General features: G+C 40.2%; 1 protein-coding gene across 4 annotated transcripts in view; it reads left to right on the top strand.

Moving 5' to 3' along the window:
* The first annotated feature begins 6,399 nt into the window (after positions 1 to 6,399).
* Positions 6,400 to 18,880, top strand: part of tusc3 (tumor suppressor candidate 3) — a 98,429-nt gene continuing 85,948 nt past the window's right edge. For all 4 annotated transcript variants that reach the window (XR_005443817.1, XM_038713895.1, XM_038713894.1 and 1 more), the window contains exon 1: positions 6,400 to 6,550. Coding sequence is in view for 3 of the 4 variants with exons in the window: in XM_038713895.1 (XP_038569823.1) it covers positions 6,446 to 6,550 (105 nt within the window). In the remaining variant the exon portion in view is untranslated. The remainder of the gene's footprint in view (positions 6,551 to 18,880) is intronic.

Below are 18,880 nucleotides of genomic sequence, written 5' to 3'. Positions count from 1 at the left end.
GAGAGAGAGAGAGAGAGAGAGAGAGAGAGAGAGAGAGAGAGAGACCTGGTGGGAGAAATGCTAAAGAGAGGAGATGAGAAGAGCTGCGAGAGTTGAGACTAGAGGAGAGAAGGAAGGAAGGTTTATGCTGTATATTATCCCAATGACTGACGCACCGGTGTGTGTATGTTTGTGTGTGTATGACAGAGAAAGAGAGAGAGGGAGGGAAAGGCTCGTTCTAATCAAGTAGATGAATCGAAATGCTGCTTTGCCACTGAAGACAAGAAAGAAATTTAAATGCAGACGCGCGCGTGCGTGCGCACAAACACAATGTAGAGGCACAAAACTGGTACAGCATGTCTCTATATGAATATTAGAATACAGAAATACAATCATATTGTGACAGTGAGGACAGGAAAATTGATAAATAGATCAGATTTATTTGAATAGGCTGACAAAAACTTCCACTTTCTTTCTTTCTTTCTTTCTTTCTTTCTTATGGTGCAAATTGTCCTAATCCTTCTCCTGCATAATAAGGTGTCGCCGCCTGCCGACCACCAGGACTATTTATTATCTGTCACACACCTTTTGAATAAGGAGCAGAGCACTGGAGAGGAGAGGAGAGGATGTGTGACAAATGAAGGAAATGAGGAAAGAAGACAAATGGAGGAGAGAGAAGAAAAATAGGGGAAAGCAGGGTCATGGAGGAGAGGAAAGGAGTGGAAGAACAGAGATATGGTAAGGTGACAAAAGGTTGGGAGGGTAGAGGCAGCTCTGTGTCATTCCCAGGTCGTCAAATACCAACGCTTTCTCAAAGCCCTCTGCATCTCATACAGACAATCAAGGTACCTTTTTGGGTCAGTATGAGGATCCAGTTGAAGAGCTGTTAATGTATGTAATGTATATCTACAATGTAATTTCTTTGTTAGTGACAAGTTCTGAACCACAATCAGTTTTTATCCAGTTTATGGCAGATCTCTTTGAGGCCAATGGGAGACACCCTCCAAATTCAGACCTCTGTGTGAGAAAACAAACAATATGTTGAATTGCTTTAGAAACAAGTGAAATGTTGGAGGGCATATTTTTATTGACCCTGAGTATGACATTCTTTGTAATCCAAAATGAGATTCCAAAATCACCAACTGTGGTGTACAAATCTGCAGACGTTCGCTATCTTCAGCAGTTGCATTTTACTCAGACATTTTTACTACTGTCCTCCTAACCCATAGAAGTGGATATGATGACTGCAGGCAAGGCAAGACAGGTAGGATATGCTGAATAATGTTCTCTCACAGACTCAGACCTCCCCTGCTAGCCAAGCGGAAAACACCTTGCCATGCTGTAACAAGAAGGGATATGATTATCACTTCACCCAATCACATTCTCCAGAGGATTTAAACCACAACAGTTATCATCCATTTAATAATTTATGTATTGTAAGTCTGCAAAGCTGAATAGTTGTGTTTAGCTGTATCACCAGTTAGCATTTACTTCTGGTATATAACATATAATTAAAAGCTAGTCCAAAACATATGGGTGTGCGTCTGGAAATTAGACTGAAACAGGTTTTGAAGCCAAATCTATACCAGACTGTTCCCTTGGTTTCAACATTGCTTTGTTGATCTACCTTCTCCATGACTCCTCAGAGATGGAGTCATGCTTGGGTGCATGAAAATTTCTGCTGCAACTTCAACGCCTCTATTTCAAGGACCATTTCAAGCCCTTTCAACTTTATATTGTTATGAAGTCCTGCAGGCTTCATGCACAAAAGGCCCGTATTCGATTTAATAGATTTGCCTATGAGAGTAGGCACACACATGCATTCACACATTCGTGCTGTAGTGAGCTCAGATACTTCATGAACACATACACATAGAGTAACACACACACACACACACACACACACACACACACACACACACACACACACACACACACAGCTATAGGGGTGTTGAATAGCACACAGGAGAAAACAGAGGAACATTTGTTGAGGGAGTCGGTCAGAGATAACGAACATCATATTAATGAATGCCTCAGTCATTCTCTCTGTTTGTTTGACTCTCTTCTTTGCTGCTTTTCTTTCTCCCCTCTCTCAATTCATGCCTCTCTCACTTCCCCTCTCCATCCCTCTCACTGTCTCTTTGTTGCTGCTTTGCTTCCAAACTCTCTTTACCCCAAGATCTCTCTCTCTCTCTCCATTTCTCTTTTGATGTTGCTCGCTCTCAACCTCTCTTTCTCTCACTTGCGCTCCTTTGCTATTATCTACTCCTGTGTAACTCAGGGACCCCCCACCACCTCCACCTCCTCACCGCCATCTCCCTTTCTTCTCTGTAAACTTTGTGCTGTCGGGCAATTAATCATTTTTCCAAGGACTTGTTATTTTTTATAAGGGAGCGGCTGATATCGGATACGGGCACCCAGTCCTGTGCCAGCTGGAAATGACATCACCCATCTCTCCCCACCCTCTCTCTCTCCCTCTCCCTCTGCCTCCAACCCATTGCCTTTCCCCTGCATTTTGAAACACGATAAACTGTTTTTCCCTCCTTCGATTCCTGTACAGAATCCCTCTCACCTTCATTCGGTGACTTTATTGCCACAAGACAAAGATAGCTATAATAGCATTATAATAAATGTAATTTCCCTTAAAAAATGCACATGAATTTTTCTCATGTGAAACACCATTTCCCATGGTCTATTTTTAGGCACATGTGCTTTTCACATTTCACAATTGTTCTTCTTTTTCTAGTCATCGCTCCTCCTTAATGACGTTATACTGAAGTCTCTATTCCGACTATGTAGCGTGTAATTTTACCTGCCCCACTAAAAAAGCTTGATGCAGCTGTGCAGTAGCAGCGGCTGACTTTAACAGGCTTCTCTGTCTCCCTCACCGTCCCTCTGCTCTCTCTCTCTCTTACAACACTCTCCTAGGCTGTGATCAGATAGGAGCTTTATTCTTCTGCTCAAATGCAAAGTGCAGCTGTTTGCTTTACTAGCTGGAGAGAGAGCAGAAGCCTATGTGAGGGTCACATTATTATTATTGCCATGCAGCACAAAGTTTGACAGCAGCTTGCAGGGTAGGCTACGGGTTAGCATTAGCTAGCCAATTTCAGATAACATAGGGGATGCATTTGAAAACGGAGACGAGAAACTTAGTGATTGCTTTGCTTGTATAAGGGGGCATGGCGGGAGTTCCAGGTTTCCACAGTAAACTAAAGAATTGCTGACTTTATTCAAGAAGTAATGGCAATTAATGTTAATCAGTAATACTGTTTATCACAGGTCTCTCCACCTACAGCACCATCTTAAAACAGATGTGCCACATGTACGTGATCAAGTGGTGGTCTGATGAATGATAGAAAGGTTTATTTTAATCTGAATTTAGTCGAGTTGGCCCTCTACAAAAAAAATAAAAAATGTTAACATCGTTAATGTCTTCATATTGAAATCTTTCCATGACAACAAAATCCTTAACTATTAATCTATTTTGTGATCAGATGATCAAATGAATCTGCAACAATTTAAAAAACAAAGTCATTTAAGTATTTTTTAATCAAAACTATTTGAATACCAGTATGTCAACTTGAGTTTTGGAAAACAGTGTTGGCCATTTTTAATTATTATCTTATACAGACCAAATACTTAATCAGTTAATTGAAAAAAGAATCTGCAGATTCATTGATAATGTTTTCATCAGATATTCTGTATCTCATCGGGGTTTTTTGTTTTTGTTTTTTATGGTTTCTGTGGTTTTTGTTTCTATGTTTTTCCGTCTGTATTAAAATTTTCTTATACATTGTATTTTACTTTGTTGTATTGTATTACATTTTAGTGTGAAGCACTTTGTGATTTTTATCTGTGAAAGGTGCTATACAAATAAACTTTACTTACTTACTTACGTACTAGTAGTAGCCTGAATAGCTGTCCCCAAGACAAAATGCGACAGATGCAAACTGTGGTACGCTTATTCACTTAGGTGACCTTTCTATTAAAAGGTTCAGGAACTTCAGTTCTACATAATGACCATGCTAGGCATTTCTACAAAATCAGTTCCCAAATCCTGTAACCAAGCCCAGCAAGTCTGGAAATGTTTCCATGACTGAGCCACTGTAGAGTGAATGAACTGTGGTTTAACAAGACTGCAACACGCAGTGATTGTTTCATGGTGCATTGGCTTTAATATTTCAACATGCGTTTCATTTCAGCAGTGTGTGTGTGTGTGTGTGTGTGTGTGTGTGTGTGTGTGTGTGTGTGTGTGTGTGAGAGAGAGAGAGAGAGAGAGAGGAGAGAGAGAGAGAGAAAGAGAGATTTCATGAAACAGTCTTCTTTCATACATAAATAATCACATCATTCAGCCTTTTGGTAACTCATGATTTTTGTGTTATTTATGTGCTTGTCTTATTAATATGCCATTCAGTCTCACCTTAAAAGTATTGTGCTCACTACCATTTAGCAGAAGATTCTAGAGCACTGGATTGTTCCAGCAGGTCATTAGACCTTGCACAAGCCACTTACACATCTATTACTGGTCCATTAACCCCCCCCCCGGACCCACACAAACACACCCCCTTGCTGAAGGGAGCACACACATTCCCATTTTCCATGATTTTCCTCAATGTCCAGTTATATGTTTGTTACAGTTTGTCTGTCATACCTGTTGCTTAACTTACTACCTTACTAACATACATTAGCCTACCTGCATGTTACCCTGCACAGATCAAGTATGATTGTGCATACTGGCTGAGAAGTTCAGAGGGAAACGAATCATTAACTTGTTTTTGTTTGGTTTTTATTTTTATTTTAGATGAGCAGTTCTATCTACCATTTTCAACACTATTTACCTTCTGAAAGTAATATTATGTTGCTAAGATGACTCAATTGAGCCAATAAAGGTTGTACCACCTGAGTAGGCATGCAATCTAAGACAGACAGAAAGCTTTTCTTGCTAGAGAAGGAATGCAGCAACGTTAACTGGATTAGGCACTTCCTCTCCTTTGCCTCTGGGTTGGAGCCAGGGAATTACACCAAGTGGCCGGAAATGTAGAAACCCATGTCCGATGTAATGCAATCCACGACAGTTTCCATTGTGATACTTACAGGGCTAATGGTAATTTTTTGCTGAGTGTGTTAAGGTAATGAAGCTGTAGTTTCTTGTGGTGTTGCATTGGACTGCATTACACTGAAAGCTGCACAGCGTCTGCATAGTATATCAATTACAGTATCAAAAACAAACAAAAAAACATAGTCACTACTGTGCTGACGATGAAAAGTTTTACACGGGTGATAGAAATGTTTATTGTAAGGCTAATGTACTGCATTACATTAATCACAAAGTGAGGTGTGAGCTATTCATTAAATTCTCTGTCTGACAGCTGTATCATATAACCTGTCTACTGTTGAAAAATGTTTGGGTTTTTTTTGCATTGGATTCAAACGAAACTTTTATACATTTAAAGAAGTAAAATTAATCATTCATGACAAAGAGCTTTGCGTCCATTGGCTTTATTTTTCAAATTACTGCATTATTTTTTTTCTCAACACAATGTTGAGGTCACGATGCCATGTTACTGTAAGTGCCAAAGTTTTACATTTAGTATATGGACTGCTCTTATATAGCACCTATGTTGTCTTCCAACCACTCAAAGCGCTTTACACTACGTGTCACATTCACCTGTTCACACTCACATTCATAGGCTGAATCCCAGTTTCCACACTCACAGACTCACAGAGGTGCGTTCCTGGTCCACGGGGGCTTAGGGCTGTCCTGCAGTCAAATCATCAAGTGCATGAGCCCTTTATGCATACTTTCGGTAAGTCCGCATCTCTGCAGACTTTGCCTGGGGGAATAACCCACTGTTCATAGTGTTGTGGTGTTAAACATAATTAAAAATGACCTCTCAACCACTCTGTAAGGCAAGAGCCTGGAATAAGTTCAAATCAGACAGTCGGTCCCTTAAGCGCCTTGGCAATGAAGGAAGTAAAAAATATAAAATAAAAAATCCCAAACATACAATTGTATGTAACATGTTTTGACATCAACAAGGTAATGTGATATGTTACAAAGTGCTGTCCCATATTACAATTTCAGGCCCTTGCAGCCTGATAAGCACTTACCAGGTGCCATCGACTAAATCTGTGAGGGTTCAGGGTTTAGGCTTTTGGGTGGGGATTGCCTTGGGACTGGGCCATACACTGATGGCAGTGGCTGCCATGAAAGAGGCATCAGGAAGCAGAGAAAAGTCGCCTATTGGTAAGGACATTGGTAAGGCTTCATGCCCTCTCCAAAGCTGAAATGAAAAATATGACTTCTAAATGTCAAAATCCAGAGACACGCTATTAAAGGGCTGTCACCTTAAACAACTACAAAACCCAGAGGCTTCCGCGCTTCAAATCTCTTTCCGTTGATTGGTCGAGTAAGGACCCAATCCCTCAGCGGAGACGTGTCTAGCAGTTAGAGCATCCTTCCGTCATGGCGTCTGTTTGGGCTAAATCCTTTGCTAACCTGTCGGTCCTGTCTGTTTTCTTCCTCCTGGTGTTATGTCTGCCGCCCGGGGGAGGACAAAAGAAGAAGGAGGTAACGCTGCAAACGCTTTAATGAATACATTTTCGGCGATTCGGCGGTTTTTGTGCTGTTTAATGAATGGACTGTGCAAGTTGAATCTGCCGGTGTGCGTTAAGGTAGCGAGAATGAGTAAGAATAGACAGGAAGTTTGTCGGTGCTACGCTCTGGTTTGGGGAAGGATAAACGCCAGTAAATGAAAGATAGATTACGTACAAGTTATATTTTCTACGTTTTCTGTTGGACTATTTCCTGTGCGATTAGGTTTTGCTAGCTTTCTGCATAAAATGACAAGCCTAAGTTAACGTTATTGTTACCTGGTTAGGCATAGACAGCTAATGTTGTTGATGTGTAAGTTAGTTACAGTATTCTGTTAAAAGTCAATTTGTTCGGAAAGCATTACTGAAATGCCCTACGGGTTTACACTGACACTTTGAGATTAGCTTCATTGAGAATTAACGTTACTCCAAAACATTGTTGCGCCCATAAGGATTTTATTTTGAAACGTGCAGGAAGTGCTGTGTTTTACTTCTCGACAGTTTAAGATTGATGTTAGACGATTCTGGCAAAAATCTCATAATATCCAATATTGCTTTGTTAGGTAGCTGTAGTGCACCGGAACAGCCTACTGATGATTTAGTGTACGAGACGATCATGTGGTTGGTTTATTGAAGAGATAGTAACGTTAGCTCCGTTTCAGCAGAAATGGATGCTGTCATTTGTCAGTGGGCTGTTTGCTAGCGCGCCGTACCTTTTCACCTGCCTTGTGTTAAATCGGATGAAGTGACTTTTACATATGCCGCAGTTATGTGCTGTCTAATGATAGTAATGGCACACACATTTACTCTACTGGTGGTAGGATTGCGTCTAGCTGTTTTACAGCAACATGAGTGGATAATTTTGTATATGAGGCCTAAAGTGGAAGTGCAATTTGCAACTTGTGAATTTTGAACAGGGATGCTTTATGCGATTATTATTATTGTTTTATATTATTTGTTCATGTTTTCATGCATGTTGTGATATTTTTAAAACAATTTAAATCAAAGCCACTATATATTAAAAATGGTAGTATTTAATTATCCTTGTTTATGGGGTGATATGAAACAGCTTATTTATTTTATTTAGTTATGTGTTGGCCATTCCTGCTTTTTGTCTACAGATATTTTGTCTTTATTAAAACATGATCCACAGTGATCCACTTTTATTGCATCATCTTATTTAGAATTATGACAAATAGCCTACTACTAGTGATTAATGTTTGACCATGGGAATAGTAGTTTGACAGAATACTTGATCCATGTCACGTAGACTGTGAGGTGAAATTAGTTGGTCAAACTATATTATTCATGTCTGCCCTAGCCAGTTACACTACAGCCCAGCTCACCTGCAGAGCACTTGTCTCACATTAAACAGTCAAGTCATGTCAGGTTGTATCTGTGTGACTCACATTTTAGTGCCTTTTTTGGCATCAAACACGATCATTTGTTGCAGCAAAAGTTGAGCCTTGTGAAACGACCCAAATGCACGCATCACGTTGTTCTGCTCTCCTTTTCCATCAGCCTTCAGCCAAATGATGGTTTGCAGTCAGCCTAGATATTTTTGAGAATACTATGTTTGTAAATCTGTGCAGCCCACCATGATGTTATAATGTGGGATGCTTCAGTGTGTAGTTTAATGGGCAACCTTGGTTCGGTTTAATATCTTCTTTTTGGTCTTCCAAGTCACCAAGTCACAGTGCTATTTTAACTTCACTGCTGTACCACCTTTCTTCTCAGCTGATTTAGCATGTGAATAGGAAATTGATTGAGTGGACAAATTGGGAAATTAATAAATGTAGGAATGCATGGACAAATGCATGACAGGTGAACAAATGAATGAATGAAAAAATAATTGAATATGTTAACAAATGGATGAAGAAAGAGCAGGCTGAGTGGAATAATTCACTGATGAATACATGGACAGAATAATCACTAAGGAAAAAGGATTTGAATGAGAGGGAGAATTAATGAATAGCTGAGATTGAGATGGACATATTTGCTTTCCAGTTTGCTGTAAACACTTAATCTTTTCTGTCAGTCATTTTAAAGGCTTGCAAGGTGTATATGTAATGAATGTGTCACAACCGTTGCGGTGAAGATGTGCAAAAATTAATCTTCAGCCACATTCCTTTTCTCACTACTGTATCAGTGAGCTAGTTGTTCTGAATGATTACTCAGACGATCCTTGTTGTTTATCACTTGTGGTAAATATATATGAATTTTTTTATATTTTATGACCTCGTAACTCACTATTTATTCCCATCATAAATTGTTATATGTTTTACGTTTATGTTATATTTTATATAATGTTTTAATGTCTGCAACCTTGCTAATTGGGCTGCTGCCTGTCTTGGACAGGACGCTCTTGGAAAAGAGATTTTTAATCTCAATGAGTTTTCTTTCTGGTTAAATAAAGGTAAAATTAAAAAAATATATATTATTATTATTATTATTATTACACTTTATTGGGTACACATGTTCAATTGCTTGTTAACACAAATAGCTTATCAGCCAATCACATGGCAGCAACTCAGTGCATTTAGGCATGTAGATGTGGTCAAGACAACTTGCTGAAGTTCAAGCCGAGTATCAGAATGGGGAAGAAAGGGGATTTAAATGACTTTGAACATGGCATGGTTGTTGGTGCCAGACGGGCTGGTCTGAATATTTCAGAAACTGCTGATCTACTGGGATTTTAATGCACAACCATACAGAGAATGGTCTGAGAAAGAGAAAATGTCCAGTGAGCGACAGTTGTGTGGACGAAAATGCCTTGTTGATGTCAGAGGTCAGAGGAGAATGGGCAGACTGGTTCAAGATGACAGAAAGACAACAGTAACTCAAATAACTACTTGTAACAACCAAGGTAATACCATCTCTGAACGCACAACACGTCAAACCTTGAAGCAGATGGGCTACAGCAGCAGAAAACCACACCAGGTGTCACTCCTGTCAGCTGAGAACAGGGAACTGAGGATATAATTCGCACAGGATCCCCAAATTTGGACAATAGAAGATTGGAAAAATATTGCTTTGTCTGATGAGTCTCGATTTCTCCTGCGACAATCAGATGGTAGGGTCAGAATTTGGCGTAAACAACATGAAAGCATGGATCCGGCCTGCCTTGTATCAACGGTTCAGGCGCAGCGGTGTGGGGAATAACTTTTTGGCACACTTTGGACTCCTTAGTACCAATTGAGCCTTGTTTAAACGCAACAGCCTACCTGAGTATTGTTGCTGACCATATCCATCCCTTCATGACCAAAGTGTCCCTATCTTCTTACTTCTAGCAGGATAATGCACCATGTCACAAAGCTCAAATCATCTCAAACTGGTTTATTGAACATGACAATGAGTTCTCTGTACCCCAATGGCCTCCACAGTCACCACACACCTCACAGTCATCAATCCAATATAGCACCTTAGGGATGTAGGGACGTAGCGATTACTGGATTTCAGTATTTGCCGAGCTTTAAAACGTCACGGTTAATTAATCATAAAGGCTCCGCTACACCGAGTGTTTCTGTTGCACGAAACGAAACTGTTGCAACTTACACAAAACAAAGTTACACGAGCTGAGCACCAGGTTAAAGTGCCGTCAGAGACATGGAGTCTACTACTGCACTGGCTAAACTATGGCAGAGGAACCAAAAAAAGCTTTATTTCCACCAAAGAAACAGCTGAACTCGGCAGTGTTGGAGAATTTCGGGTACACCGAGACTGACCAGGGCGTTACAGAAGATGATGGATCACCTGTTCAAAATCTTGCCATTAAAAGGTTGCTGCTAAAGGAGCGAATACCTACATCAAATTGGATGCAGCACCTGCGGGATCACCACCCAGCTTTGCACGCCCCAGTAAAGGTAATACATAATGACATGGCAAGTTGGTAGGGAATTAAATGTAAACGTGTCACTTACAATCAAGCTTTCAGTGCAATGTAAACAAACAACAGCACAGCTGCACTGTAACCTATTATTTTCAATGGCTTGTGTGGCGCCACGACGGTTTGTTGCTGCGTCGAGCAACACGCAAAGCACAAAAATGTTGCCAGATGTAAAACACTAACATAACATCAGGAGCTTATAGACTTCCAGGACTATACCAATTAACTGCATTTCAGTTGTTAATAACACTGCATGAGAGATGTTGTTAATTTCTTTTGCTTCCTTTTTAACTAAAACCTATATGTATGGATGAGAGTTGATGACAAAACAGTTTATTCCCCTCAATAACAATTTTAAGTTAATATTCCTCTTATATTAATACTTACATATTATAGAAATATAATTGTTAATGTAATTAAATATTAAAAAATCAACTTAAGTCATTACTAGTGTTGTGAAATGAATTAATGCATAATAATCATGATAATTGTGAAACCGTGATTATTCCTCAGACTGTAATCGTACCAACAAAATCTGTAATCGTTGCATCCCTAAGTGCAGCCGACAGATCTGCGGCAACTGCGTGATGCTATCATGTCAATATGGACCAAAGTCTCTGAGGAATGTTTCCAACACCTTGTTGAAAGTATGCCACAAAGAATTAAGAGACTTCTGAAGGCAAGGGGGTCCAATCCGGTACTAGCAAGGTGTACCTAATAAAGTGGCCAGTGAGTGTATATACAGTTATGTCTGGCAAATTAAAACACAACAAGCTGAGGGAAGTTGATGCAGATAATGGCCATTGTATTTACTTACATGGTTAAATGCAGCAGATATAAACTTGATCTATTTGCTTCCTTACTTTACAAAGCTTACACTGTACTTTTAGACATTTTTGTGGTGCAAAATCTGTTCATATTTCAACACTGAAGAATGCAATATCAATGCTGTGAGGGAAAAGGCCTACAGTAGTCTTTGGATGAATGAAACCAAACTGTCATATATTCAGCAGTCTTTATTAGTAGTTTAGAAACATAAATTTTACACTTATTAATGAGTACTCCCATAAATTCTTATTTTTACCCGTTTCTACCCAGGCACCAGTCTGCTGACACTTATTTTCAGCAATGCCTTGAATCACATTCACAAAATGACACCAGGGAGCTGCCCATTATAGCCACAGTCTGCTGTTAGGCACTGACCGACTCAAGGACACCTACGTTATCTAATGAGTAAGAAAGAGCATTTCTCAATCACTTACCCAGCGGAAATGTACCTAGCTATTATTAGTTTGCTTCACTGCCATTGTCATTGCCACTTTCTTTAAACCTTTGAGTTAAATTTGAACATTTAACTTTGGTCCATCCGGTCTTAACGATGGGAGTGTGACTCTGTACCACGTAGCAGGCAGGAGCTAGCTACGCATACTTACACTAGCACACATACCCACACATGCACGCGCACACAGACAGACATAATTACAATGAGCCACAGGAGAGATATTGATGGGTTATAATGTGAGAAATGTTCTTTCCCAGTTGCCTGCCTGGGGCCATGGCAGAGGAGGTGGAGGAGGCGAAGGAGGATTTTATTTAGGTGGAAATGGACAAAATGGTGAAGCAGCATTTTGTATTCATCTCACCAACTTCTGCTCTCCCTCACTGCCCTTCGTCTTGCTCTGGCCAGCACAGGCTTTAGCTCTAAACTGTAGGGCTGGGTAGGGCTAAAAGAAAAGTTAATTAAGGCTGTCCTCAAACATTCAAATGTGTGTTTGTTACGTCAATATGTCAATCATCAGTATTGAAAGCATTATTTATTTGTCCATATCTCTTTTCTCCCCTTGCTTCTCTAGTTTCTTACTCAGACTAGAACATGTCTATATTTCACTGGTGCACTAAATATATTTTTAGAATGTCCAGTCTACCTTTGCAGTGTAGCGAGAGGCAGAGAAAAGGGGGAAGGGCTGAGGGAGAGAGCAGAACAGACTTTTGACATGAGAATGTTGACGTCAGGCTTCGGCTTCAATATTGATGTAATGTAGGGTTTTTTGAATGAATTGGGGTTGTTTGGTCGTGGTCTTTTTATAGTGTTACTGATCATCTAACAGATAAGAGCCTTACCTTTTTTATCTACTTCCATTAGATTAGATTTTTTGGAGCAGAATTTAACACCAGCTTCTATCAAGCAAGGAGTTAGCCCTTGTTGGCTAATTTTATATTTTCTGCATGGGCTTCACAGTAGAAGCCTTACACTAATTACAATAGATTTTTTAAAGCGATTTTTAGTTGTGTAATATAAACTGACTCCATAATGATGATGATTCACAATTTGTTTGTTATACACCACAATCAGATTAGACCAAAACACTGTACTTAACAGAAGCAGTTACACTTCTGTTAAGAGCAGAAATGTAGGAGAGAAAGCCACGTATTTACCCAGGACACGCACGTGAAGCTTGATTCATAGTTGTGCATTAAATGGTTACGCAGTATGGTCAGAAGCTGTAGGCTACTACACCACAGGTGACGGGTGACCTCAGAAATGGAACAACACGCTGAGTCAATAAAACAACATAATATGGTGACTGCACATTCTAATGTTATATTCTGTAAAACTAGGCAGGCTTTCCATCACTTACATAAAAATATGAATGACAGTGAGAAAGATACTATGAGGAAACTTATTCAAGTTTGATACAGCCTGATAACGTACGATACCCATTTAGTGTAATGGTGTTGCCGGGTGATAAACTGATGCTGAAAGATAAATCAAAACCTACACCGTAGCTCTGTACGGCGGGACCCCTCGAGTTAAGCATAACAACTTATCACATCTTTGGCAAATCATTAGACGGACAGCAAAGTTCAGTTGAGGATGGGCACAGTCACATTTTGGCTCTGCTCAGAGGGCCGAGGGGGTCGGCTTGATAATCCTGCTTCATCAGTTTGCTGTGAAATTTCAGATCGGCACAGTACAGCACAACACTTTGCAGCAAAAGTGTGCTGTATCACGCCAGTGGAAAATGGTATTACTGTCAGAGCCAGACCCCAGAGCACTGATCGTGGTGGTTTTTGGCCACTGTTATTTATGCTCTGGAAAGTTAAATGTGTAAGAAAGCACAGGGACATTTAATTTTACTTAGTTTCCTTCCTAAGAGCTAATCAAGATAGATATACGGGTGGGCGGAAGATGCTGATAAAAATGGAGTCTGAGAGTAAAAAGGAGAAAGTTAAGCTTTAAGATTGTGACAGACGTGGAGGGAAAAAGAAATCAATTAAAAGAAAAGGGAAAAAAATTTAGGGCAGCAATGGTGGACCCCTGCCTTTTTAAATCCTGCTATATGCCCCTCAGGGAGTAGAAGAAATAGTCATGGAGAGAGAAAGAATATTTATATCTCTTCAATACTCCCTCGTTCATCACCCCAGCTCTGCCAGATATTATATCTAGCTTGTGTTGTGTTTCTGTCTTAAGGCTGACTACAGCACAAAGAAAGAACCAATGTAAGCACTTCCTATACCTAGGCACATGGAGCCAGGGGAGGTAAAGAAAGAGGAAAAAAAGTCCAGGGCAGCGACTCTGAGGCAAGGAGAAATATATATATCTAGAGAGTTATATATCTATAGAAAGATAGAAATAGCAAAGTAGTGGGCTTGCTACCACACCCAGGGACCAGTCTAATAAGTGGATCGGAATAATAAGAGCCCACTACCTCTGCACACAGAAGCGCAATAAACCACTGGGTAGCCCCTTTAGGGCATAACCCAAGCCTTGCTGAGTTTAGACTGGGGCTTATGAAGCTAAACACTGTGTAAGCACTATTGACTCTTCTCTTGGTTTTCTGTCTGACCTGTTCATTGTAAAATAAACCATATACCTCACTGTTTTGCATTATGCACTGTCTTCTTGCCTATGGATTTTATAATACAGACAGGTACTATGAGACTTTTCCACACTAATTCCATCTTCCCATTAATGGATATAATGCATGCATGTTTTGCCACGTTTAAATGTATACATTGTGTATCACATATCACAGTTTGCCTCAGGGGGCTTTACAGTGTACAACACACAACACCCTCTATCCTTAGAACAAAGGGAAAAGATGAAAGAAACTTGAGTAACAGCATGAGAGGAGGGATCCCTCTCCCAGGACAGACAAATGTGCAGTAGATGTCTTTGGACCTGTTGCTTTAACACGCTTTACATTCTGAGTGTGATGTAGATTTTAGGCAGTTCTGATTACCTTGTCTTGCCTTGTCAGGAAGCATAGGAAGAGAGTAAGGGACGGGAGACATGCAATAAAATGTCCGGCGGGAATCAACCCCGGGACTTTAAAGCCTGTGAATCGGTCCTGGTTGTTTAAGAGTCCTTTCAGCTACTCCCAGCTTTCCACAGACCTGGGAGCTGATTTTGGCACTAAAATGCCAATTAACTTAAGAATCTTAAAGTTAGCTCTTAAAGGATGACACATTTTAGGGTCTTGGCATCCCCAGTCTGTCCCTGTTGGTTGTTCTTGGGGAAGCCTACATGCTGATTAATTGTTAGAATACTGTCTGTAGGATGGATTTTCATTAGAAGTGAGTAAGTTAACACCAGTTGCTCTGACATGTAAAAATAATACTCCCACCTTAGGCAAATATACTTTTTGATTAATAGCATGCATTAATATTTGAGTTTAACATTCATAAATAACTCATAAGCTCATGTTTGTGTTTAGACTGATCATTAACATAGCATAAGAGTTTACTGTTATTGCTCAAAAAGTTAGTTTTACCAACTGCATTACCACCAACAATCTACTTTACATTAGAGTGCTATATAGCTTCCATGCACAGCCAGCTCTCAACTTCCTATTTAATAACCTCACTGTATAAAAGAGTGCCCGTTATCATGCCGTGTCAGTGCTCTCACAGAAGCGACAAATTCTCCTTTCATTGCTTCTTTTCATCTTGTTTTTCCCTTTCCATTTACTTCAGCACAGTCTTTGTGTATTTCTGCTTTTATTTCTGTTTTTTCGTCAAATGGATCTTTTCCTTTGGTCTTAATAGTTTATGCATTCATGCCAATGCTCAGTCTTGGTTGATTCGTTCTCATGAAAATAAATGTGAATGTTTCATGGGTTCAAGGGACATGAATATTGTATCCAACCCCTGCTCCCTTGTGTGTTGCCAATACAGTCCAAACTGCAGCTTAAAAGCAGCCATGATGGTGCCGTATTTCACACACTGAAATGTTTCAATTTTCTCCCAGTGAATTCAGGGGTGATTTGTTTGGATCTCGCTCATTAGCTGTAGTCATCTGAATTATTGATGCAGTAGTGTCAGGCCTGCTTTCCCAATGACTGATGGCCTGTGTTCCCAAGTCATTTTCCTTCGCTGTTATTCCTCCCTCTCCTCCTCCTTTTTTTCCCTCCCCTTTCCAACACTTCTAAAACAAATTTTCTGAGTGGCAAAAGGATTTCCATCTCCCACTTTCCATCCCCTTACCCACCCCTTTCCCCTCCCTTGTCACCTCCCCTGTGTTTTTTTCCCCCCTTCATCCGCCCTTCTCTGTACACCCCTTGACATTTCTATAAGTATGTGGTGTCATGAAATGATTTCTGTCTTTTCTTTTACCTATTCCCTACTTTTCTCCTCCACCGAGTCCTTCCCTTTTTTCTTTGCTTTCTTCTTCCCTCCTGCTCTTCTTTGCCATTTTCCGTTTTTTCTGACATTTCTGAGGCTAATTTCTGGGCCAGCCGTGTCAAAGCTGAGAGGAATGCAGGGTGTTTCCTTGTTGTTGTGCACATTCATTTCTCAAAGCCGTTCATCAGCAGTATAAGCACTTGCTCCATTTGAAAATGTCATTCTCTCTTTTGCTTACTTAGCCATTGTGTCAGTAATTTACCCAATCAGGTAGTCAGTTATTTACCCAATTAACCATGCAGTTCTTTATGCAGTCAGTCAATCAGTCAGTCATTCACTCTGACGTTGCGGCTTGGTTACGTACAGTTTCCTAGTCACTGATATGTTATCAACAGACGTTAAACATGGTCATTCACTGCTTTTAGTCAGGTGATCACTTTGTAACTTGCAGTCACTCAAACACTGAACCACTCACTGAGTCATATGTTGACTTGTCAGTCATACAGTCAGGTTGTCAATCACTCACTAGGTCGTTCTTTCACTTTGTAACCTGCTGCGAAAATCAGTCGGAATGTCGTCTCGTAGTGATTTAGTGTTTATTCATTCAGTGAGTTAGGCACTTTCATGCCATCTTTCCATGATTACCTGTTTTAGACATTCAAATGAACATGGAGTTTGTATTTACCACAAAGGCTGGGCAATATGGCCAAAGTTGTTAATGATAAAAAAAGTATCATATCATCGATAATTATCATGATAAATATCAAATTATCGAACATTTGTTATATTGTTATTGAGGAAAATTATATTGCGATAATCATCATTATTGTTTTATTGACTGGGATACTCAGATGTTTTTGAAAGTTTTGATATCTTTGACGTGGTGCTACAAGTGCCTTGAAATCAAACATGGATACCTCATGTTAGCCAATGTCAGTTGTTCAAGGTAATTAAACCTCAAATTTAATGTTAATTATGTTATGTTGTCAATGCAATGGTGTTTTAAAACCTCACATGACCAATCATAAAACTGTCTTGAGTTGTAAGGTGTTGCGAGTTGTAACCCTGGGAATCTTTGTAATTTCTCCCATCCATTTCATATGACATGAACATGGCATTCAAACTGTCAGTCAGACTTACTCATTGACTTCTGTGTGACTGCTGAACTGAAACATGCTCAAATCTCAGTGTTTTATGACTGGACAACAGGTGCTGAAATAGTGTGACCTTTTGGCTACCGGGCAGTCTGTCTAACTGCTAAATGGCTAACATACTTCTTCTCTGATCATTCATCCCTGCCTTTCTTCATCACTCCTTATCTCCAGAGGGAAATGTTGTCATAACAGTACTTTCTCCTTTGCCCCCTCTCTCTTTATCTTTCTCTCCTTTGTCACTTCTCTTTCCTTCTCATCCCATTTTCCATTTTCTTTCTTCATCCCGCAACTTTCCCCCCTCATCCTCCATGCCGCTGGACACTTCCGTCTTTGCTCCCTTCTGCTGCCCCCCTCCACCCCAACCACTGTGACAGGCCTTGCTGTATAGCTGATAGGAGGTGGCATATTATCCCACTGTGTGTGTGTGTGTGTGTGTGTGTGTGTGTGTGTCTCTGAGTCTCTGAGAATGTGTGTTTTTGTGTCTGTCTGGCTTGTGGCTGATAAGACGTCTCACTCTTATCCTGCCAGACAGACCTGTTTGGCCGTGGCGGTTCACAGGTCACACACAAACTTGCGCACACACACAGCTACACACAGAAACGCATGCAAACACACAAGTATACATGTCAACAGGTACATGTATCCACAGACACACGGTCTTGACTGTGTTCTAGGTTGATAGATTGAAATCCTTATAGTGAAGATTTTCCTAATGTTGTGTTATGTGTTGCTATGTGTGTCTGTGTGTGTGCGTGTACATGTTGCCTGTCTAAGATATCTGATGATGCTCTCTTATTAAACTCGGAGGCTTTCTGCTTTACTGGCAGAAAGCCTGTTAACACTCTGCACGGGCCTAAAGTTTGTGAATGTGTGTGCATGTTTTCTGTTTCTCTGCATTGTAGAGGGGTTGACTTGAGAACAGCGCTCTTGTGGCCAGAGTGAGTCCTTGTCAGGTAACGCTACACCTAGAAATAATCAAACTGGTCTATGAATTATTGAACTAATTTAACACTGCCTTTTGAAAGCTTTTCTTCGTCCCGGGAATGTCAGGCAATCACGATGGTCTCTGTACCTCTTCTCCTGCTTCTCATTCGGAGCGAAAGGGTGGGGGTGGGGGGGGCATCTCTAAACTCTAGGCTTGAGTGCTACGCTTGAAAGTGAAAGTTAGAAAAGAGCTCTTCCTCCTTCGCCTGGTTGCATTGACATTTATTAATTCTGGCTAAGCTTGCCTGTCTAACTGACACATTATTTATGCCCCCAAAATAAGTTATTAATGACACACACACACACACACACACACACACACACACAGAAAGAGCAATAGGGTAATATAACATAATGAACTGAACCGTTAGCATAAAGCTGTAGTCAGGATAAATGCTAAATGCCATTGTGTGTCAGACCTGGTCTCTTTCTTTCTCCCTCTCAATTTCTCACATTGTCTTCCAGTCTTTTTCTCAATCCCTGTGTTGTCTTAACTGGAGAAAATTATACAATATTGTTAAATTGTAAATATTAAAACACATTTCAACACATTAGGTAAAAGCCTCTGCTTTATGAAAATAAATTTCATTATAATATAGCGTAAGCCTATGTATTTAAGTCTCTCTTTGCTGATTTCACAGCCGCTGCACAGCTAGAG

The sequence above is a fragment of the Micropterus salmoides genome, unplaced genomic scaffold (assembly GCF_014851395.1).
Source record: "Micropterus salmoides isolate LMB-PRFRI ecotype aquatic unplaced genomic scaffold, ASM1485139v1 Ms_hic_scaffold_12, whole genome shotgun sequence".
NCBI lineage: Eukaryota > Metazoa > Chordata > Actinopteri > Centrarchiformes > Centrarchidae > Micropterus > Micropterus salmoides.
Note: the sequence above shows the minus strand (reverse complement) of the source record. Positions and strands in the feature narration are given on the sequence as shown.